Raw genomic sequence first — 25,032 nt, forward strand, 5'->3', positions numbered from 1 at the left:
CTCGATTCCGTGGACCAGGTTAGGATTAGGGTTAGGCACAATATTGTATGATAACAGAAATTGTGTAGGAAAACCAAATTTTGGTGACATTTTTTAACAAAAACCTTGGTTTGACTGTACATTATCCAACATAACATTGTTTCGAATAAGGAGTTGATATTGATATTAATTACTGAATAGCGGTGAAGGTCAGTAGCCTCCTTAGACTACTTTGTTCATGTCTTGTGTGGTCCACCTCTAAGGAGGAACAAGTGTGTCATTAAGTTTTAGTGCCCCGCCATCCTCGCTGCACAGCCATACTGCTACACGTGCCCGGCAGCAAGTTTTTACTGTTTATGCTTTGCCTTGAGAAATGATTGACCAGATGGCCCAAACGTCTCACTCAGCATGTGTGGCGGCGGGCTCTGGAAAACCGTGACTCCTTTATGTGACATCACGTCTCCCATGCAAACGTGCGCATGTTTTTAAGATGACAGCAGAGCAACGCTACACGTCTAAATGCAGCGTAAATAATATCGGAGGATGTGCTGCAGGCAGTGTGCGCACGTGTGTGTGGATGGTGTGTGTGTTTTGGTGTGGTCTGAGGCAACATGCCAGCATTGCTCTGCATCACAGCAGGCTCCGACAGAGAGGACGAGGAGAGGAGACAATAATTTCTTATTTAACACAGCAGAATTGAGGATTCTGAGCCGTGTTGTTTTGTCATCACATCCCCGAACCAAGTGTGTCATTTCAACTCACGATCCAATGAGAAAGGCAACAATGCAGTGATTTTTCTTAAAACTTGACAAAAAATACCCCGACTGTCTAGTGTTTTAAGCATCAAAGACCGTGTATATTCAGCGTGTGTGTGTGGGTGTGTGTGTGCATGTGTGTGTGGGGCGGCTGTCCAAAACTAGGTCAGACACTGAGTGACTGGAGAGAGGGAGGGAAGGGAATACAAAGCCATGAGATTTAAAACACAAATTGCAAGATGAGTGAAATGATGAGGAAAATAAGGCACTGAGATAAAATGACATTAAAGACATCCCGACCCCGTCATGATGCTTCTTTGGCATAATTTTTCCGAGTGTTATTTGGCGCAGTAACATTCTTATTATTTGTATTATAACGATGTTTTTATTATTATGATTTTATATAATGATGATGATATTATGATGGCAGTTAGTTGCGAATGCAGACACTCATCTTTGTCTCCATGAGGTTCAGACAGAGTGGCAAGTGAAGCCACACGGCACCACAGCTCCCCCATGTGGTTTCGAAGCAATACTGCACATAATTTCCCATTCAGTACAATACTAAAACACAACAATTTTGCTTTTAAAATGAATCCTCCCTCCCACATTGATGCCGTTTGTTACACATTTGCCCTGTAGGCAATGAATGAAGGGTTGCATTTGATTAACAGTCGTCTTTTAGTGTAACCACAGAGGCTCAAAGCACAATAGTCAGCTGGGATAGGCTGCAGCTCACGTGTGACCTTAATGAGGACCAGCCGTCAGTAGCTGAATACAGGGGTGGGCAGATCGGCCAGAATATCGATAGTATACCAATCACCAATAAACGATTGCTCAATTTTTATACAGTAATTCATTTCAAACTGTGCGATTCAGTCACAAATTTTTACTCCAGGATTCATATATTTGTCCTCATTGTTTTTGATTAACTTTTTTTTAAATTTAATGTCCCCACTTATTCTAACGCAGGGGCATCAAACTTGTTTTCGGTGTAGGCCACATCGCTGGTATGGTTGGCCGCACGAATCCACCTGTAACTGTGAATCCATATAAATGAGTTACCTCATGATATTATTGCACATTTGATTATTTACTTACATTTATTTACTTGTTTACATTAAAATCAGAAGTCAAGGCGCCAAGCAGAAATTTGAGTGTACAACTTTTGTATAATTCATTTTAAATGGGGCCTGACAACGTAAACATAACAAACTTCAATTGCATGCAGTACAAATTTTCTTGGATTTATTTTTAATTATTATTTTTTTAATGTAATATAATATAAATAAAAAACATATAAAAAATCAACAATAATTAATACAAAATAAAATAATTTTATCGATTTTTTTAAAGTGTCGCTTTACACAAAACATAATGGCGGGCCGAATCTGCCTGAACTCCACTATAGAAATGCGTGTTTTTCTACACTTCCGTTTCTTAAAATATAATTTCACAATGAATTGGAAAAACGCCCATTGCGGAAACATTTTTAATATGTTGCCTTGACTTCGGCTGCATTAGCTTTTGCTTAATCATTTTCATTTCTTGTATATTTGTAATGTTTGACAGCAAATGCTAATACATGAACTGTGCGTCTAATGAACACTATGTAGCTATTTTGACTGACTGTATTACCGGTGCTCACGTTATGTACACAACTATTATCTATTATTATGTGCAATGATCTTGCCGTATTGAATTGAATTGTGAATTACTGAATGATATCAACTACTTTGATGACCTGTAAACTTTGAAACTGTGAATGCAAAATACTAATCATTAGTATTTAGTATAGTAGTTTCAAAGTATACCAGTTACATTTTATATATACTGTATGTTATGTTTTATATTAAGAGGTAGATTATTTTGACTTGTAATTTCCATGCTGAAAGAGTGTGTGCACCCCTGACATAAATGAGCAATGCACATAAATACTCATATTTATAAATATACTAAATGTATGTACTCTCTATGTTTGTGGTAGGAGGTAGATCTTTGGGACGTGGTCATTTTGAAAGTAGCTCACAGGCTGCAAAAGTGTGAACACCCCTGCCTGTCAACATTTGCGTTTGAAAATAAAGGACATTTTCTCAAGAAATATGGGAAATTTCTGCCCCACGGACACATGAAAAATTGGAGGAAAGTTAAAATAAGGGAAATTTACGGGAATTTAAACGGGACGACAACGCGACAGGAAAGAAGGGCAAAATACGAAAGTTGAAGGTGTGTTTTAACGTTCTTGAGCACAGAGAAGCTTTGGGGGGAAATATTTGACTGAGAGCCAATAACAATTTTTGCTTTTGTTGACTTTTGTTGCACAATTGACTTTATTTTGCTCAAACAATTGTATGTGATAAAAGGTAATACAGTTTATTATCTGATTATAATCATGATCAACAATTTAAAGGCAAAATTGTCTTGTATTGTTGTATTTACAGATTGTTAAATTGTTCACAAATGTTGATAAGCGTGTGGATATATTTTTTGTTTGTTTTTGTTTTATTCTGATTATAATCATGATCAACAATTTAAAGGCAAAACCACAAAATCATTCAATGATCTTGAGTAAAAAGTATCGGTCTCAGTATCGGCAATACTAGCATTTACTTTGGATTGATACCTAATACATCTCATAAATTAGAATAGCTTTGAAAAGTGAATTTATTTCAGTAGATCAATTAAAAAAGTGAAACTTATGTTCTATGGATTCACTACACACAGTGAAATTTCAAAAATGTATTTTTGACCATTTTGATGATAATATTTTACCGATAATAAGAACCCCAAATTCAGCATACGATGAAATGTAAAAACGGGCAAAAAGCAATATATATACTGCACATATCAATATATTTGAACAACACAATAAAAAATACACATGTATTTGTGACAATAAACATCGAAGAGAACTGAAAAATATTCATCTCATCACGCTAGCACCAGTCCTATAGCGATACAACCCTGGTATGGATAATATCAATATTTGGATCAATCCGCTCACCTCGAGGCAGTGAAGCTGTTCGTGGCAGTTGTGAATGGCAACATTTGAGACTTTTAAGTAAAATCGTGAAGCACCTCTCACATGGGGGTTCCACAAGGTTCCATGTGGCGACCACTTCATGTCAAAGTTTACACAGCAAATAATCAATTTGTGCCGTTGGATTTGAAGCTTTGTAATCGAGACTTAACACTTTCATGCCACAAGCAACTCAAAACCGACAAGCAACTCAAAACGCAGTGCATCATATAATCAAGCATGAGGGAGAAGAGATGAGGTATTAAATCAGGATAGGAAACATTTCAATGGAGAAAAGCAGGATGTGAGTCGAGGCCTCTTATTTGCAGTCAAGAGGGTATTGAAATCCTGGAAAAGTTTTGAAGGAGCACTTAGCTTTTATGTTGAAGAATTCCCAAGCATGCAGGGAACAGCTGCCTAGCAGGATGAAGGACATCTAAATGGGTTCTTTTAGTACCATATTTCTTCTATGCTACTGATTCATTTGCTCCACGTGACCAAGACTCTACCTCTGTACCTATACCATATATTATAACACAGAAAATCACGTCATAAACATTTAAACATATTGTAATAATAATAAAAATAATAAATACAAGTAATTGTTTATTTTGAACATGCTGAAAACAGTTACAGTACATTGCAGTACATCACATGTTTAAACTTGCAAGGAAGAAGCAGAGCTTACAGTATTTAATCCTATGCCTTGCCTATGTGCTAGCAGTTACTGATTATTTGTTAACTTCCTGTGTTTAACATGTACCAGGTGGCCATTTTGTTATACAGTAGGACACGACAAGGATAAACAAGTATAATAAAGTTAGTAGATAGCTTATTCAGTAATAAAATCCAAAATAAAAACAATTGTATTTATTGTATTCCATTTATTTATAATAACATTCATTATCAATAAATAAAGGAGTGAAAGTTGAGAGAAATATTGTGCATTAATAGATACGTCCAGGATATATGACAGAAAATACCTTAGTTGAAAACTAAAAAGCGTATACAGTAATCCCTCAATTATTGCGGTTAATTGGATCTAAACCCGACCATAAGTGAATTTCCGCGAAGTAGGATTTCTTATTTAGTAATGGAATATTTTCGTAGTTAGAGCATAGAAAAGCTGTTTACGACCTTCAAAATACAGTGTTTAACATAATTAGAGCCCTCGAGGCATGAAATACCACACCTATATCTGTACACTCCTATTGCCCAATATGGTAGACATAATAAGAGGAAATAAGACATTTTAGACAGAAATAAGACGTGTGTGTTGCTGTAAATGTGTTCCGGTGCTAAGGGAGCTGGGTGGTGGGTGGACAGAAAGTGACGTCGGGGGTTCGGAGTTAGAGTTTTAGCTTGGCGTGGGTTACGGCTGCAACAGTAGCCCAGTGTTAGGGATTATTGTGCCTGTTGTGAGATCATTCAAACCTGCAATAAAAGCCTGTTGTTCCAGCAATCAAGTCCGGTGTCCGTGTGTCTCACCGAACATTACTGTAAAACTACTGACACCTAGTGGCTAGTATATAAAGTACATATGATGACTTATTTGAAGGAGTCTTCTGAATGCCTTACATTTTAGTTAATTGCTTAAAAATGCTTAATTTAGGTAAAAAAAAAAAACATAAAATTTGCTTAAATAGATAGTTTTCCCCAATAATAGGCCGTATTCAACTACGAAACAGCAATGATTTATCAATATATTTTTGCACACCCATGACAGATGACTGCATTTGAGCAAAGTATCAATATCAGATCAGTATCGCCTGAATTTTCTTCTGTATCGAATCGGTAAGGAAATCAGTGGTATCGCACATTACTATCAATGAGTGCGTTATCATTGAGAACAAACTGTTCATTTCAAAGGCTTTAGTTATCAGAAGATCAACCTTTATTTATTGAAACTGCTTGCATACAAAATATATTGCACTATAACCAGACATGTAAACCCAGACACCTTAAATGCTAGTAGTATTTACAAAAGGAAAAGAAAAAAATGCCCAAAGTGCTCACAAGATTTACAGCTTTTTAGACTACCCTGGTTTAAGTATGTACAGATTTTCGATGCATCTTTCCTTCCTGTCTGCCTCTCTGGTGTTAAAAGCCAGCAAATATGTCTAGTTAGCATTTGTTGCAATATACATTCTGGAATAAGAAGAGAAGAACCATTTGCTGCAGACAAAAAGTCAACGTTGGTCATCTTGCGTTGATTCCACTCGTAACCTGTCGCAGCCCCTCATGGGTATGGTTGACAAATGATCACATTTCAACACCACATTCTCTATTATGATCCATTTGTTGTTAAATACGGTCTTTTTACATTGTCAACATCAAGGTTTCATGTTTGTAGTTCAGTCATTTCATCGCATCAGGGACATTTGGAAATCTAACCCAAAACTATCGACATGGTCTTGCAGTGAGTCGTGGGTTCAAAAAAATGACTCCTCAGGAAATGTTCATGGTACATTTAGCAGGTTGACACCATTGACATACAGTCATACAAATTAGGCGTTGCCAGAACCAGTTTCAGTCCTACTGTCGATCGACCTTTTTGTACAAAATTGACTTGTTCAAACTGCAATGCATCTTTTTTTTACCCCCCAACCCACATCCCATCGATGAATAAAGTCATGTCCAGTTTAGATTAGTCCTGTGATAACATTGCTGTTTTTATTTGAAAGTGGACAGCCAACAGACCTCAGAGTTATGCTGGTATTTTAGTTAGCAACAGTCAAATAGCAGAATTTGTGTACAACTCAAGAAACTCGGAAATGACAGGGATTTTGTTCATCTTCCAAGATTCACTGACGTTTCTTCAGTTAACCGTGGTAACAAGTACTCTTCCTCAAGAGTTTTGTATTTATCACAGAATACAATAAAACTCATTTCCAATTCATTTTCCCAAATGCTTCGCTCCGGTTCCCAACAACAAATGGGCAGCATGCAACAGTTTCCCACCTCCTCCTTAAAGTATACATGTTTCTACTATCATACAAACCCTATTTGTTAGTATTATCCCCTAAAACAAAACAATGCACACAAGTCTATAGAACTCATTCTCTTGCGGAAAAGTTGACATCAGGTTTTTTTTTTTTGTTTTTTGTTTTTAAAAAGCGTATCGTACATTAAGGCTGGAGTCCAACCCTACAGTTAAATCAGTTGCACCATTTTGACGTAAACTTTCTAACTTAGCCTGGGTGTGAAATAAGCGTCGGTATAGTACATCCTCCAGTGGTGGCTTACTAGCTCTAGATATGGACAGTTAATACAAGTGGCCCTTGGTTTAAGATGTTTAGTGGTTACGAACACGATCCCATACATTTATTCAGAATTGAAAATAAAATAAAAATAAATTTTGCTCTGTAAACACAAGACTCGCTTGAGAACTATTTACTAGAAGGAAGAATACAGTGTGTTGCCGTGTGGCCACACAGAGGAACAATAAACATCGGCTGTTAGTGAACTTTTTATACTTCATTATGTCTCCCAAACGGCAGTGCGCCAAAGAAAAGGAAAGCCAACACCATGGAAGTGACAATTATCATAAAAAGCGCTGAGAGGGGGGATACGCCCACTAACATTGGCAGGTCTTTTGGTCCTAATAGCTCGACTGTCACAACCATCATTAAGGATAACAATTATTGAATGCTAAAGGTGTCATGGAGTCTGTGCACTGTTACAAGGAAATTTGGGAAGAGAAGAGGTTATCCTTCCAGACTAAACTGGGACAATAACTGGGAGAAAGGAAGCTACAAAGGCAACCACAGGGATACGAATAAGGAGTCTTTTTATTACTGGTTCATTTAATCCTTTTATTACTATATTTTATATGTCCTTCATGTGTTCTGCGTACAATGTAAGTGACTTAGAAGTTAATTTAGGTATAAGTTCCGACTTATATTAAAACTCGACTTGCATCCCAGTCTAGGAACCCGAGGACCACCTGTATTTTACCAGAAAAGATTATAGGTTTTCATACCAGTTGAACACTGGATAATAAATGTGATATTTTTTGGAATGGACATTCAACATTCTTTGTAGATTCCTGTAATGACTGATGGGTGGTTTGTATTTGAACACCATAATAATTTATTTAAATTCATGCAAGCTTGACGAAGCCTGAACGACGCACTGCCGGGAATATTTTCGATCAAATTGAATAAAGTCACTTTAAGTCATATGATCAATGATGACTGGACTGCAACAATTGACAGTCTTTAAAACACAACTAACTTTTTTGGAGTTTTTTCCCCCCTTATTGTACCACATTTTAGGACATTCATTCATTCATGAATGAACAGGACATTTAGGACATTTCACTATCAATGTGACTCAACCCTGCTATGGAGGATACTTTTTACAGCAAGTTTATTATCAAGAGATCTAGCATTCAACTGATATCAAACAGCAAAAAAAGAAAGAAAATAAGGATAAGTGCACATTTGAAACAATAGTACAAATCTTTTTTCTCAAGACAAATAATGACATCATTATATACAGTATGCCACCCTCTCTCTTTAAACAACTCCATTCGGTGAATGTTCTACGGACAGTAAAAAGATTATTTGTACTTGAACCACTTTTGGATGCATTGCAGAAAAACGATTAGTGAGAAATAAATCACCATTAATTGATACTTCTGTAAAAATAAGCACAATGGAAAGGAAATACTGGCCTCAGAAATCACATTGTGAGAATTTTCAAATAAATGTTAAGAGACCAGACAGCAAGTGTGGGGACCAGAAATTAGTGTTGCAAAGGGTCTGAAAATAAAATAAGCAGTTAGGTGCTTGTAAAAGAACCAAAAGAGAAGCATAAATCCAAGGCACAGAGATAGAAACGGTTTAAAAAGCCTCACAGGAGCTGTGGATCTGGCTCAACATTAAGCATCCAAATGAGTTTTATGCTCAGACTTAAATCAGTTTACTTAACTTTACATTGATGCATGCACCAGTACTTTAAATGCAGGGAATGAAGCTCTGCTTGAATCATCAAAAACGTGCAGGCTGTATGATGCCGGAACAGGATGTGAAACATAAATGATATCACAGGAAGAGAATAACGGCTGAATGGCATCAGTCACCAAGCCAGAGAGATGCCGTATATCGTTTGTCATCTTTTGTTCGACTGCAGCTGCGCATAACAAACTAGTCTGTTCGCGGGTGTATCGTTCCGCAGAATCGAGTGACCAAACATAGCATCCAAAGCATTGGTGACTTAGTCTCTGTGCTTTTTAAAATTGAAAACAACTGCAGAATAAGCCACCATCCACCATGGGAATTAAGAAAGTTGCAATCAGAAACATTATTGAATTCAAGAAAGAACTCCTAGCAAAGTACCTTTCCACTCCTCGCCAACAAGTCTTCAATTAAAGGGAGAAATTATGTTAAATGTTCATCATCAATTTCATTCTTCATTTATATCCATTTCACACATTGTTTTCTGCATGTAAAACTAAAATTATTCTCTACAAAATGGGTTTTTCTTTATAGTTTTGGGTGTCAGGAATAAATTTGACATTCTTTCTTATGGGAAAAATTGCTTTGGTTTTTGTATAATACTGTTTTTGTCGGATTTTTGGAACAAATTACTGCCAAAGCCGAGGTTGCATTGTAGTTGATTTGCATCTGTGTGCCATGGACTTATGTTATCTTGCCATCCACATCGGTAGACAGATTTGTTCTATAAAAGAACAGGAATGGAACACACGTCTGGGGACAAAAGGCCAAGACTCTTGTTCCACAAAAAAAGGTGGCCGATTCCATCCTAAATCATGGAGCAAAAAGTGGCTCACTCAACAAGGCTAAATACAGATCAAAAACCCTGTAAGTTGGGCCTACAAACGTATCCTGCTCTAACTCAGTAAAGGGTTTTATCTACCCTGACATTAGTGAAATCCAAGCCGATTTGTTATGTTGGATTTCAGGACATCCGATTCTCCTCAACACTGAAGTTCACAACTTCAGCTGTGTGCTGTCAAATGTTGCCCACAGACAACGGAGGGTTCCTGATCTCAGGAGGGAGGATTCATGCTGCCCTGCCTAACAAAAGGAGCCTCGTGTGAAAGTAGGCTCAGGTGGTGGGACAAAGACGGGAGTGTGTGGATCATCCAAGATCGGGTCACCTTGTTGCACGATGACAGTCCGGTAAAGATAAGGGACATTTTGTTAGTATGTGTGCCGCTTATCATTACAATTATTTGCAAGTCGAATACAGTACAAGCAATCACAGAAGCTGATATTGATGTGTCATGGAAGATATTGCCCATACTTTACCAGGGTTGAGGACGGTCCTCATTGTGCCCTAACCGCATGAAAAATGTATGTCTTAAGGTCAAGTAGGAAACCTCAAGGTGCAGAGAGAGTGAAGGCTAGCATGCGTAGCATCACCATGTTGCTAATAGGGGAGAAGCGATGCATATAACTGAACGTTAGATGTGTTTCGCCACAAAGCTTGCTGGTCGAGAACATCCATATTGTCACGCTGATGTAGCAGACCAGCATGGTCTTCACTACAATAAGCATTCCATGCTGATGGAATGGAACCTCCTGTCTATTAAACGTGATTGCCAAAAAACTGAAAATGGAAAAAAACAAAACTATGGATGGTTAAGGACTGGTTGTGTTTGGTGTGATGGGTGTGTGAGAGAGTGTGTGTTCATTTCTGAGTATATGTGTCTAAGTGAGAAGGTCCTCCAGTGATGTATCTACGACACTCCGTTCACCAGAGGGGGAGCATCCTGTTTCTCCTTCTTCATCCCTCGGTCTCTGATGGGCCGGTGATGGTGGCGTGGCGGGCCCTCGCCGCTGGCACTGATGCCACCCTGCGATGAAGAAGGCCCTCCTCCTCTCCCCCCTGAGGAATGCTGCACGCTACGTTCATTGTTCCCATCCACACGGATCTGTCGGGGGGGGAAGTAATTCATTTTTATTTTCTGAATAGTTATGTTGCTTTGCCCATTAATAAATGGTATTCACCATAAACAATAACTCACAAAAGTGACTACAGTAGATCCTCGCTTTTTATGGGGGTTTCATTCCAAGAATGCCATACAAGCCCTTAAAAATTATTTTACACAAGCGTGGGCGATGTCTCTGACACTACTGTACATAATATAGATATATTTGAGGAAGCGCTGTCTCATGGCAATGAATTACATATACATTCAAAACAATACTATTTTATACCAATGTACAGTAGAACCTGCAAGACTTGCTGGGTAACTTCCTGTTGGGGAAGTGTGCGCATGACTAAACCCCTCGCATTACTGACAATATTTTATTCTAATCACTTTCACATAAAAAGGTAAAGGTAGCCAGTACAGAGCTTATATAAAAGTGTAATTTTACTGTCCCTTAGTGTTACAAGGTCTCACGTGTGAATGGGGAGCAGGTGTGTTAAATTTGGTGCCATCACTCTCAAACTCTCTCATACTGGTCACTGGAAGTTCAACATAGCACCTCATAACAAAGACTCTCTAAGAATGTGGAAAAAGAATTGTTGCTCCACATTAAGATTTCTCGAGCAGGGATTCTCAACTGGTAGGTGGTGACCCACTTCCATGTTCAGGGTGTCGTGGGGTCTTTACCCCAAAAATAATGTAACGACTCGATGTCCGTGAATGCACCTCAGGTCGGTGCAATTTGCGTGTTACGTCACCATGAGGTGCGTGCCATGTTTATGGGCGGGAGGGCACAGACATAGAGTGAGGACTTGCGTACAGCGAGATATCTACTGGAGTTACAGCACAGCATAAAGCAACAGTTCACGTTGTGCTGCACAGGGGAATCCCGTCCAGAGGGATGGTTTACAGAGGAAATCGCCCTCCTATGATTATTAAACTTACCTACTGAGTGTTGAATCAAAGCAACTGGGCTCGTTGATCCGATCCAGTAACGGCTTCCAATTAGGGCTGCAATTAACGATTATTTTAATAATCGATTAATTGGTCGATTATTTTTTTGATTAATAGACAAATCGGATTTGAAAAAAAAGCACCTTTTTAAATTTCCGCCTCTAGCAGCACTCCAGTTTCACTGTTCTACCACTAGGTTTTTTGTGTTGACATGGTAAGAGTTGTGCATATATTTTTGCATTTTTCGATTTTTCGAAGTACAAGTGGATAAATCCCATACTTTGCGTGGGAATGTTCTTCTGCGGTTTGCTTTGCAAGATATCAGAAAGAGGCAAAAACGTCGATTGCTCTTTTCCAAAGTCAAAGGTGATGTGACTATCCTGTTTCACCGAAAAGGCAAAGATTACAGGTCTGCGTTCGTGGATGACTAAGGAAATTAAAAAGAGTCACATTTGAGAGGCTGAAATCAGTATATTTACAGTAAATTTTGAAATGAAATGATTAATCGATTACCAAAAACGTTGTCTATTAATTGGAAAATCGATTAATAATCGAAACATCGAGTCATCGTTACAGCTCTAGTTCCAATATCATCATCATCAAATCATTTACCTCTGCATAGGGATGGGTACCAAATTTTGACCTTTTATAGGCACCGAGCAAATCTTTGTTGGTACAACCGATTCACGTAAAATCAAAAGGTACCTAAACACCAGTCCCCGTGAAGTGTCATGACAACGCTCCTAACAACATTCAATTCACAAAAGCCAACAAGCAGACAAATTAAAGCTACAGAAACTGAACAATTGATTGTTTTTAATATTATTGACAACATTTTTTGAGAACATTTTTTCATTAATTTTATCGCATAATAATGAGAGTACGTCATATCAAAAGCAACAAACTTTAATTTTTCAAGATTATTTAACATCGTAATTAGAATGTCAAGAGCTTTTAAATGAATTAAACATAATGAATTAAACAAATAAGACAAAAAAAAAACCTCAATGAAAATAAAATGGATGCTTCGTCTCTTAGCAAAAATCACAATCATAACCAAAAACAAAAAAAAAAGACCTTGTCTCTGTTAAGAAACCACACACACACACACACACACACACACACACACACACACACACAGTTATGTAGTGTGTTGTTAAACTAATGTAGCGGGTCATATTGGAGCTGGACCACAAACATACAGTATCTGGTGGCGGAGTAAAATGCAATGTTTATGATGTCCTTTAACACGTCTTCTTCCACTCGGTTATATGGTTCAGGAATTGCTGTTTGTGACATGTACTACACATGTACGTTCTCCCAGGCAATTTGTAATATCTGTCTAACATTTCTAACATTTCCCAAACTGTTGGCTTTTCATCCGTATTGAAAGGTTGCACTTCTTTTGCAATGTAGCGCGCACCATTTACCAATGTTTTGTTTACATTTACTTTGCCAACCAACCGCCTCAGCAAGCATTGACTGTCGGGACGAAGGTTCTGCTGCATCTCCACAATGCAGCTGATCAATTTTGTCTTTTTTTTTTATCGTTCCATTAATCGATGAAAGATGACTGACCTTGTGTCCGCTACAAAATGAAAATCAAGTCGTATTTTCAAAATGAAACCAAGGAGGGAGAGGAAATTGGTGAGAGAATTGTGAGAGAAAATGTGAAATCTGGGACAACTGACTGTTTCCACTAGTGTTACCGACAGTGCTGGTTAAAAGGCTAAGCGTACAGCCCTGTTATACAATGGAATTTACGGTATACTTTTATAAATGGGACTACGATGTGGGACTACAGATGAAAAATAGCCTTTTGGTTAATTCTGGCACATTGACAGGAATGTTTACTAATATGCATGCACTGTCCCTGTAAAATAGATAAATAAATGAACATTGAAAATTGCCCATACCACACCACCTGTGGAGATTTCCAATCCATGAGCCATGTCTGTGCTTAAATGTTGTCAGCAAACACAAGAATACTGGCAAACGTACCCAAAGAGTATCAGCGAATGTACTGTAGCTGTCTACAAACATGCATTGCAGCCGTCCCTCCTCACACACAAGCGCTACACATGATGGAAGGCCTCACAAAATAGTCAGACATCACACACTTCTGGGTTGCTACAATATCATACTTGTGTAGAAGAGGACATTATTACAGCTTCATATAATATCAACAAGAATGATAACTTAGCGACCGGAAGATAAAGATAAGTCAAACGTGTGACGAGAAAAAAGCATGCGTCTTGTGTTGATGTTCACTTGGTTTGTTATCATCGTGCAAATAAAAAAAATAGTCTGTAAAATGTGCAGTCAATTGACGACAGCTTGTCACATGCAAAGCCCATCTATGCCAGCGTGTGTGATCGCTCACGTTTCAATCTCATTCGACTTTCACCAATTCCAGGTAGGAGTGGCAATCACGTTCATGCTGACTTCCTTTTTAAAGTGTAACTTAACAATCTTGCTCTCTTGTTGTCATCACAATACTTATGGCTTGTCTTCAAAACACTAGATGTGTGACTAAGTTGTTCAACAAACACGTAGTGATGCTATCACAGGGGTCTCCAACAGGGAGCTAATAGGCTAGCAGTAGCTCACCAGCTGATTTTGAGTAGTTCACCAAAGAACAGTCACATGAAGTAGCTCACCTGAATTTATATAGTTTATCCAGGACAGATTTCTATGACAAAACTATTTAAATGATTTTATTTTGTTAATTTTGTTATTTTGAACTAAAAAATATATTATTAAACAATTAATTTCTATTAGTTTAGTCTAAAACAGGCATAATATTAAATGTAGGTTTGTGTAAAATAGTACAAAATGTTGTACTTTTGTACTAGTCACATAGTACTATTGGACTAAACAGGTCAGGTAACAAAAAGAGTGAACATTTTTGACTCTCTGCAAATTTGCCATTAAATTAAGTTTTGCAATGTTCTCGGTTAATGTTTTCCCGGTTGTTGAAAACCGTTTAATTAAAAAAAAAAAAAAAAAAAAAGAATAAAAAAGTTAAATTGCTGTAATAAAAAATAAAATGAAATTGCAGACGCAGTAGCAGCACGACACAGCAGCGGCGGGTTCCATGCAGCCCACCACAGCTTCAGAAAATCCTAGGGGAAACTACCTCTGCGCTTTTCTGGTACGGTGTCACACTCAAAGCGTTCCCCCTGCAACTTGTGCTAAGTCGCAAAATTTCATTCCAATCCTATTGTAATAGCAACCCGCTGTGGGCACCACTTATGAGGAGTGAAAAGAGCAAAGCCACTGTGAGAAAAATTATGGGGCTCATTCCACTGAACGACCAGCAATTAGTTTGTCCTGTAGACTAATATTTTATTAAACACCTCCAACCTTGTGATTTCCTTTATTTGGAAAAGTAAACTACTGCTGTGCATTTTATTTTTTCGTAAGAGGCTTAAATCAGTTGTGTAGTGTAACCTACTGTGCAAGCTGCGTTTGTTTTTAAAAAGTGAAAAACTAAAATGGAAGTGATATCATTTTGTAGTTTGGACTGCAATTTTCTAAACATTTCAATTCTATTTGAGAGAACGACCTCATGTGCAGTTAAAACAAGTGTCTATTCTTTAACGGGTATTGTTCAATGTTTTTCAATTTTTTTAATCATTTTTCTTTTTAATCTGTATCGGCCAAAATTGGGATTGGCTTTTTAAAGATCGGTGATCGGCCAAAAATTGTAATCAGTGCACCCCTAGTTCACTACTTCGAATGTGCAAAAATGGTTTGCCTTGTACCCCTGCTGCAGGCCTTGCCAGCAATGTTTGTCATTTTGTGTTGCTGATTTAATAATCTCCATTGGCGCGTAACTTGCTTCAAAATTGAACTTGAATAACAACCTGTGAAGCACAATTTGAAGTGTGTGAATTGGAACAGACTATTGGAGTGGAGCCATAAAATGTCTTGTTGTCTATCACACAAGAGGACGGTGAATAAGGGACTCGTCTACCATTTGACTGTGGGGAAAATAGAATCGTTCAGTGCCGCTCACAATGACACATGCCTGTGCTTCAGTCTGTCAAGCTGCTGTATTCAAAAGGTGAAATCAGGGCTCCAGACTGGGAGCACAGTGGCCCCAACTTAAAATGTTAAAAGTGCAGGCAGAAAATGTAGGGGCTCACACTGAAATCAACTTGCAAAGTAAGTATTGATATTTCCGCGCATAATCCTTCAGTATTTACTATACACCACAAACCACCAGCCTGTCAACACACCTATCAGCTTTAATCATTAACAACATATTTTAAGTTCAAACATATTTTTTCCACTTCCGATACGATACCGATATTGCAGCCTTGAATATCGGTCGATACGCATATTGATCCCATATCAACATGAATCATACATACTTTTATTACTCATTTTGTAGTGTGGAATGTTACAAAAGGCTTGATCAAGTGTTACTACTGTACACAAGGCCACAATGTAGTGGCAGCTACGCATAATACAGCGAGGTTCGAGGTGCTCAATGAAGCCTTCAAACTCGATATTACTCACCGCCGACAGGGGCTTGCTCTTTTCTGTTCCAGCTAATGAGTTTTTGCTATGCTGTGGGGGTTTCCCATATGATGTAGCTTTATATGCACGATGATGTAGTAAGTCTTTCTCACTTGGTATCACTGCACACTATGTGTTCCACAGTGTTTACATGTGTGGATGAAGACGTTATGACTGCACAGTCACGTCGCAGGGGTGCAGTCATAACGTCTTCATCCGCTCATGTAAACATGTAACAGCTGACCTCTCCCTCCAAATCATTGTTTTCTTCCCGTGTGGGTACGACACTAAGGTCCTTCAGCTAGTTCGAAATAACAGTGGGTTGAGAAAAAAAGGTAAAGTCAAGAACGCAGTTACTGACTTTAGTCCTGGACAGACGATTTTTCCTTGTAGTTACTCGTTCACTGGTTCAGAGCAGCGGCCGTGTTGTGACGAGCTGCCCCGTTCGTTAGCTACCCTGTATTTGGTTATAGGTGTAGCTAATGTGCAAGCAATAACTTAATAAGTTACGCGTCAAGGCGGCCTTGTCTGGTCAGTTAGCATTAGCTTGCTAACCGAGCAGAGTAATTGTCAACGCGTCGCAGCGAACAGGCTCTCGTGTGATATACTAGCTCGGGCTAACACCCCGCAGTGGTGAAAACGAGCCATCTTTCCCGAACCACGTCTGCGACATCGGTCCCGACCAAAGGGCTTAAACAGCATCCCGCCTGTGCCCTGCGTCATGCGGGGCTTCCATCTCAGGCAAGGACGCTCACCCGATGTGCATAGCCTGCATGGGCACTGATTTGCTTGATCAGGTCTGTCCCGGAAGAAGAAATATATCACGGGTTTTACTTCTGCTATTTTCTTGTTCCAAAAAAGGGGGTTACATCCATTTGGGCCAATTTAGGATCTTCAGGGGTTAAACAGGCACGTCCGTAAGTACAAATTCAGAATGCTGACACACAAAGTACTCTGTCGTTCAATTCAAATGAGCGATTGGTTCACAACAATCGACCTGTCAGACGCGTACTTCCACACTGCGGCATATCTCCCACATAGGAAGTTTCTGAGATTTGCTTACAAAGGCATGTCGTACAAATATCAGACCATTCCATTCCGGCTGTCAATAGCGCCGAGGCTGTTCAAGTCTGGATCCCTGGAAATGGCCCCAAATGACATATCACATTGTGGCACTGCTGAGCGCACATCCTGCAGTCACAGGCACTTGGGCTTTAAAGAGGAAGCCGTTGATACAGTGAGCATGGAAGTATTGGTGGCCATGGACTGCCAGACAAATAGTGGCAGGTATGACAATTTTCACTAATTGCCCAATGCGAGTCCTGCAGCTGAATTTTTGTGAATCATCTGTTGTGATTTTGATAATCCAGTTTCAATTCTTGCAGTCACAAACGGGATAGCAACCTTCCTAAGTGCCCACTCGGCCCATGCTGGGAAAAACAATCCTAGGTATTTTAGGATAAGAAGAGGGGGGAACCCTGAACTGGACTGACAAAGAAACAGAACAACTCACACCTTTGAGTCTTCAGTAAAACCTTGGATCCATATTTTTGGACAGTGGTACTATGTTGGAAGAGAACCCACACAAGCACAGAGACAACATGTAAAGATATGAGCCAATACAAATTCAAACAGGCCACTGAAGCACTGTATTGCTCAAACTAACACTATGTATTCATATAAACGAGGTCTGTCAAATGAGTACAAATTTTAATCAAATGCATCAGTTTAAAAATTAATCATGATTAATCACCATTAGCAACTATGCCTGAAATATGCCCATTTCTACTGTATTTAATTAACAGAAAGATAAATGACAGGGCAGGATTATAAAATGAACTTAATATGTCAATCAAGCTAAAAGATACCACACAAGTCTAAAAATCTATTTGTCCAGCACGAGTCTCTTTAATAGTAGCAGAACATTTGAATCACACTTTAAACTGTGTTATTATGAGCAATGAGGGGTTGTGTTCAAAGACATCCCGTAATTTAAGGTAAATTTACTTGTTTTCAGTGTATTTTCCAGCATGTAGCAATTTGTTACGAAGAATATCCACTTCATGTTTTTCTTTATCTTCCAGTTCATTTACACACACACACACACACACATACACACATTATAAAGCTGTTTTTGTGATGTTGTGAGTGTCCCTGAATGCATCTCGCGTGCTTGTAATGCGAATGAGGAAGTGTCGTTCCCAGGATGAACACACGAGAAACGTGTGGGAGTTGGAGATACATACAGTGTATTGTGTTGGAATTGTACTGTAGTTGATGTGTTCAGGTCTGAATGAAGTTCTAAAAGAGCGTCAGAGTCTGTGTGGGGACACTCCACTGTGATCCCGTCTGCCGTCAAAACAGAGACGCGTGCTTGCTCTAATGCGCATGCGTTAATTACACAAAATATGTAACATAATTAATTAAATGAATTAGCTACCGCCATTAACGTGTTATTTTTGATAGCCCTAATATAAACGCCATAAGACTATATAACTTGAAAATTCCACAAAGTATTAAAGCGCTATACCTGTAGGGTGTCTTCCTGTGCTCTCGTCTTGGGGTCTCTGCTATGACGAGGCCTCGGGTCGCTCCACTGCACATCGTCACCTAACCGAGACAGCCAAGGGTACCGTATCAAACCATTGTATCCCAACAACAAGGTATGCCATAAGTAGCTGACAAAAGTTGAAAAAAATTCCTCACTTTTATATCCTCCTCGTCCTCTTCCCCCTCGTCCTCGAGGTCCTCCGCCACCTCCTCTCCTCCTCCCGTCCGTCCGTCTTGGCAAGGTTCCACCTCCTGTCATTAGCTCCTCAGTGGGAGCTAATGACCAATCGCTGAGCTCATCTCTGTGGTCTGACTCTGTCTCTGAAGCGTTGGATGCCTCTGAGTTGGTGCCTGGCAGACAAGGTACACAAATGAAAGCACATTTAAACTGACCCTCATTTTGTCTGGCTCATACTGTATACAGACACTCAGACTCCAAATGAAGGTCTAAAGTGCTTAAGTACAGTGGTAATGTAACTGCACCTGAGGTAAACGCTGCACCCCCTCCTCTTCGTCCTCGACCGCCTCTTCCTCCCCCTCCTCCATAGGGCTTCCCTCCTCCTGCTCCTCTCCCGAGGCCTGTGCCATTATCAAACACATAGCTTTTGTCTTTAGGATTTCGTGGGCCCGTTCCTCCTACACTGGCCCCGCCTCCTATTTGTCTCAGCTGCTCGTCGATCTGAAGACGCTCTAGACGTAGCTGGTCCACCTCCTGCAGGCACAGAGTTAGAAAAACAAGCTCTAGTTTTTAGACACAATCAGAGAATGATGTTACGGTTTTTAGATTGTTGATCGAATGAGATCATCAAGCTTTCTGGTCATTGTCAGTGTTTTACCCCATGATATTGGTGTGTAACAAACCACTGTAGGACATTTCTGGCATACCTTAAGATAGTTGAGGTGGTAGTCCAGCAGTACTGTTGCATTTGAGATGCTTTCCTTGGTCCCCACAAATACAAATGGCACCATTCCCTAGGAGAAAGATTAAAACACGAAAGCTTTAAGCTCCAGCCACCTATCACCAATATGCAACAATAAGTTTAGCCATAAAAGAAGCCTTAGCAAAATACAAGTCATCTTGGTCACGCACTGCTGAAAAAAAGAGGAAGAGATTGTGTATATGTCTATTTGAGATTACGTTTGTTAAATACTTTTTTTTTTTTTTTAATGAAATGGAGCGCATGTCGATGTCATTTGCACTGAGCAAGTAAGTTTTTTTTTTGTAACTTTGTAACACGCAATATCACCTTGGACAAAATGTACAATGAAAGTAAGGTTTTGCGAGAGATCATAAGGTTGAAAGGTGAAGGCAGGGCAAATGCAGCTAACAATTATGAGTAAGGAGAAAGACCCAGGTCTGCTTCACAGCAAAGTAAAATTTTAAAAACCTGCCTAATGGAAGGCTGGATAAAACCAAAGTTGAGTACAAGCTATTTAAAGTCACTTTGCAGCAAAAGTTATTTTGTACTTGATTTGTCTGCTGATAAGGTTAGGTTTATGAATATTACTGCTCAGCAAATGTGTATAGTTGTTAAATCAAGTTAAAAAATGCTGGTCTGTTAAATATTTCTTTATTCAAACACCATACCTGTACTTCTTTTATCTCAAAACTAAATTCAAGTCAATTGTAGTATTTCAATAGATATATTCTATTAGATAGACTTTATTAAGCCCAAGGGAAATGTGTGATTAATCATATTTAATCACAGAGTAGACATGTGAGTAATCAATCATGCCTCAAATCAAATACATTCAGTACACTTCAATATGTAGAAGTATGCTGTGTATTAGGAGTGGGGGAAAGAATCGATTCTTAGATGCGTCGTGATGCGGACACTGACGATTATTAATCAATTCTCAAATGTCAATAATCGATGCTGACGGAACAAAAAAAAAAATCCCCCCAAAAAATGACTGAAAGCCAAAGTGCCGCCCGGACAGTTTATGGTGGTGCACTTAAGTGTAAGACGCCACCAGAGTGGCTGAGCGTAACCTGCTAGATTTAAAGCGAGCATCTGGAAGCACGATTGAAGGTAAAAATTAGCTGGACAAGAGCCAGACAATAAGCAGGCTTTGTCATACAAGCTTAAAATATTTTGGGAGCACGACAAATATGAGAAACCACATAACACTTTGGAACCCAGATACAACATCCCATTGCAATGTTATTTCACTGACACTGCAATTTTGAATAAGGGCAGCCTAGTTTTTTTGGTTATTCATAATATACTGATGTCTGCAAGCATTATTCTTGTATGAGAGCCGCTGGTACAGAAATCCATATTTTGTATGAAAGCTGTTTTTGACTTTGCTATACAGCAAAAATATTATTTTGTCAGAGATTCTATGCTCAGGATTTTTGTTTGAATTCAGAAGTCTATTATTTATTTGTGAAAAATGGCAGATTTCTTTATGTTGGTTGCAATGGGAAATATGCTGGTAGATGTAACCTTCCAATTCTGAAAAGATAATGGAAGTAAATTAATCTGTTTCATGTTTATTTTAATTGTGGATCATTACAAATATACTTTGTTTTAGTAGTACACAGTGAGTAAAAAAAAATTATATATAGGAAAAAATGGACGAACTATTGATCACAAAAAAAGATGCATCAAGATTCCCACCCCTGCTGTGTACATGCAAATGTGGACAACATGATGCTGTCCCAAATCAATTGCTGAAGTTGCGCACTTACCAGAAATGACTACCACAACATTTACCCACTTCCTCTTCTTCTTCGTCTCTCCTTTTTAACTGTGAATTGCAACCACTCGAGCTGGGCCCATCCCTTCCCCTATACAGCCAAGATGGCTACTACTGAAAGTGGTGAGAGTCCATCACTGCGCACTCACCATTTTGGGCGTTTTGAGCGCACTATCACGGTGCTAAGAGCACATGGTATTTTGCCATACTTACCACGTTATGCTCTCAAAAGACTAAGTCTACGTGTGAAAGTGTGCAAATTGAGACAGCCATGAGACTGATTAAAATACAATGAATACAGAAGTGAAACTGGTTTTATTCCGCTTCCCTCACATTCGGCACTCCTACTTTTTATGATGACGATCGTGGCCAGCAGCAGTAATTATTGTCTTGTAAAGTGAGGCATCATGTGAGAAGTCATCATGTACAGTATTTTTTTCTGACTCACCTCATCTCCTGCTGCTGCCGCTGCCACCGATGCCGTTGCCACTGAGGGCTTTTTGTCATTCTCAGGCTCAATACGAACCCGCACCACGCCAGACTTATCAACCACTTCCTGGATCAGTTTGCCACTCTTCCCAATCACCTTTCCTAAAAGAAAATAAGTATGATTATTACCGGTAAAAATGTACTATAAGTGCTGAAATACACTTATAGGTAAGTGGTGGTGGTTTTACATAAAAAATCATGTATCAGGGTTCTTACGGATTTCATATTTTAAAATTCCATACTTTATCTAAACTTAGTAAATAGACGTGTATAATTAGAGCTACAACAATCAATCAATCAATCGATGATTAATCAATTTTCCAATTACAAAAATATTTGGATATTGGATTACGGTAATTTCCGGTGTATAAACTGCTACTTTTTTTCCCCTCATGCTGTGAACTCGGCTTGTACAGTGATGGGAATAATTTATGCCTTATAAACTTTCCCATGATGCGTAGAGTGCAGCTTCAGGAAGTAATGATGTGGATGAGTGAAGTGGAAGCTAGTATCACGTTTTGAAGTCCTATGCAGCGATCTCTGACACATCTTAATTAAGCTTGATCAAGTATAGAATTACTACAGCTTCTGTTTGGAATGCTCGGATTGCCAACCAGCCACTATCACTGACGACTTTCAAAAGGCTGGACTACTGCGTGAAGAAGAGGACAGCTCAAGCTAAATGGCTAATTTGCCTCGACACAAAAGTGACTCCATCAGTGTTTGCTCAATAGCGTTCACGCCTGTGCTGAATTGTCATCAATGCCCATTCTACTGGTCCTGTCCTTGACTGTCTTTGCAGAAAGAGGTATTCTTTCATTTGCTGAATAATTTCTGATTTATTTTTTAAGTGAGGAAAATAATAAACATCTCAGCTGCCCTAGGATAGGCCTTAGAAAAGCACATCCACCCATTTCATTCTTTTTTTTAAAGTTATTCATAACTTTATCTTTTAGAAAACACAACAGTTAACAGTTTTAGAAACATTAATATTTTTCCATACTTGCGTTTCCATTTTCCATACTTTTCCAGACCTGAACATTTATCAAATCAAATTCCATACTTTTCATACTAGCATAGGAACCCTGATGCATGGAGTCATCATTGGAATATTAAAGTACTGCCTCATACTATCTGATCTAATTTCTAAAAAATAATAATAATAAAAAAAATAGCAAAGTAATTTTCTCACCTACTAAGTTCCGGGGAACTTTGATGACATCTTCGGAAAACTCCAGGAAACTCCTTGCCATACGAACAGCATCCTGGTCCTTAGATAAATACCAAACATTAAACACTTTCTCGAACAGCTTTATCCGCCATTTTTAGATTCACAAGTTTACGGACGACGGTTTTTCACCTCAGCAACAGTATTTCAAACATAAAAACACTATAAAGCCTGTTTTCCTGTTCATTCAGTACATATGAAGGTCAACATTTGTATATGCAGTACATGCTCATGAGGCAACTTGTGTTGCTGACTGAAATGGCTTCAGAGCAGCTACACCTCAAAAGGAGCCGCACAGGTATACAATAAAACAACTCTTTCATATACACAAACGTGTCCCATCTATACCCCCATGGGGTGCCCCAATTTAATTTTAATTTAATTTAATTTTCACATGACTGTATGCAATGTAAATTCAGATCAGAAAAAAAAATCTGTATAAAATATATACAGAGCTGACGAAGCTCTTCGGATGAGGAGCGAAACGTCCGACACCTTCTTCACAGAAGTAGAGATGACGTCTCAAGAAGCCTTTTCCTCGATGTATAAAATATACCTACCTTCCTAAAAAATGAAAATAGGCAGATGTTACTAATATACTGCCAGTCTTTAAAGATGCACATATTCCCATATTCAGAGAACGGATTATCAAAACCTATCATTAACCCACCACACCACGGTATCCTGCACGTCATCAAGACGGAGCACCCATCCCGACCCTCTAAAGCGCAAAAGGTACAAGGAGGCCACATTACATGCTCGTTGCTGCGCCGTTCTTTCAAATGGCTGCTCTGATCAGGATTATCATCAGCACAAAAAAAAAGCCCCTGCTGCCACCGACCCGTACAGGTGACAAAGTTTCAACACCAAATTGAAGATATCATACCAAATTCATTTGCTGAGGAATTTGCATAGTGTCCCTCACCTTAGGGTGCAAAGTGCAGTTTTGGATTGCACTATTTAAAGTAAATAAGTCATCATGGCAAGCTATACCAACCTCCGTTCATCCCGATTTTGTATTGCATTTTTAACATTTTTTGTAGTCATTGATCATTTATTCTTAAAAAGGTCACTAATATGATTTTTCAATTTAGATTAAATATGTTATATATTATTATGAGATACAAAAATGCACTTTTTACTAATCTTAGTTTGCTTTCAGAAAAATTGATTGGGTTTTCTTATGTTTCGGTTTTTTGTTGCACCTTTTGGAAAAGATTAATGATGATGAGGTAACAGAGGTTCCACTGTATACTGCATGTGCCCTATGCATTGTCTCTGGTAATTCGATTGCATTACAGACTCAATAAAACTAATAAATTGACACAATCATACGAAACAATTTACCCTGCTACCTTGATTTATACTCTTAAGAGATGGAATTCTTCTTTAATGAAGTATGTAAGTAAGTATGTCAAGCTCACGATTCAGTTAAATCCACTTACACAGCATTTGAGATACATAACACATGATAAACTAGGTATAGATAAAGGTAGATGCACATATGTATAACTAGGTCATCTATTAGTAGAGCTGTCATACCTCTCCGTAAATATGGAAGGTGCATGTCTCTTCATCCAGGTCTATATTAGTGACTCCAGGAACTTTACGGGCTTGCTGAATGTTGGCCCCATGAGTCCCAATGGCGAGCCCCATCAAATCATCACGTACTGCAAATTGTTCATGGAACCGTGATGCCAGCTGTCGGGAACTCTGCACAAACAGGTATTTATTTATTACTTTTGATAGGCAGGAAGGACACAATCTCTTGGCTCACACATGTACCTCCAGTTGTCTGCTGGCCTCTTCATTCCTCATCATGAGAGACAGTTTGGTGCGGAGGCTCCTGAAGTGCATGTCGCTCATCATGTTGGCCCGCTTTGCCGTGACCTCATTCACTGACTGTTGGAACAAACCGAAACGC

The 25,032-nt window shown here is 38.9% G+C and overlaps 1 protein-coding gene across 2 annotated transcripts in view; it reads right to left on the reverse strand.

The window, feature by feature from the left end:
- Positions 1-6,404: 6,404 nt before the first annotated feature.
- The window catches only part of fmr1 (fragile X messenger ribonucleoprotein 1), a 28,973-nt gene continuing 10,345 nt past the window's right edge, over positions 6,405-25,032 (reverse strand). Inside the window, exons 7-15 of one of the 2 annotated variants that reach the window (XM_054792218.1) lie at positions 24,894-25,010; positions 24,651-24,821; positions 23,073-23,151; positions 21,840-21,982; positions 19,574-19,660; positions 19,172-19,400; positions 18,845-19,039; positions 18,669-18,748; positions 6,405-10,657 (exon numbers count right to left, since the gene is read on the reverse strand). In XM_054792218.1, coding sequence (XP_054648193.1) covers positions 10,463-10,657; positions 18,669-18,748; positions 18,845-19,039; positions 19,172-19,400; positions 19,574-19,660; positions 21,840-21,982; positions 23,073-23,151; positions 24,651-24,821; positions 24,894-25,010 — 1,296 coding nt within the window. In that variant the 3' untranslated portion in view covers positions 6,405-10,462. Of the gene's footprint in view, positions 10,658-18,668; positions 19,040-19,171; positions 19,401-19,573; positions 19,661-21,839; positions 21,983-23,072; positions 23,152-24,650; positions 24,822-24,893; positions 25,011-25,032 lie in introns of both variants that reach the window. The other variant, XM_054792217.1, reaches the window with a different exon arrangement.

Source organism: Dunckerocampus dactyliophorus, chromosome 11, assembly GCF_027744805.1.
Source record: "Dunckerocampus dactyliophorus isolate RoL2022-P2 chromosome 11, RoL_Ddac_1.1, whole genome shotgun sequence".
NCBI classification, from domain to species: domain Eukaryota; kingdom Metazoa; phylum Chordata; class Actinopteri; order Syngnathiformes; family Syngnathidae; genus Dunckerocampus; species Dunckerocampus dactyliophorus.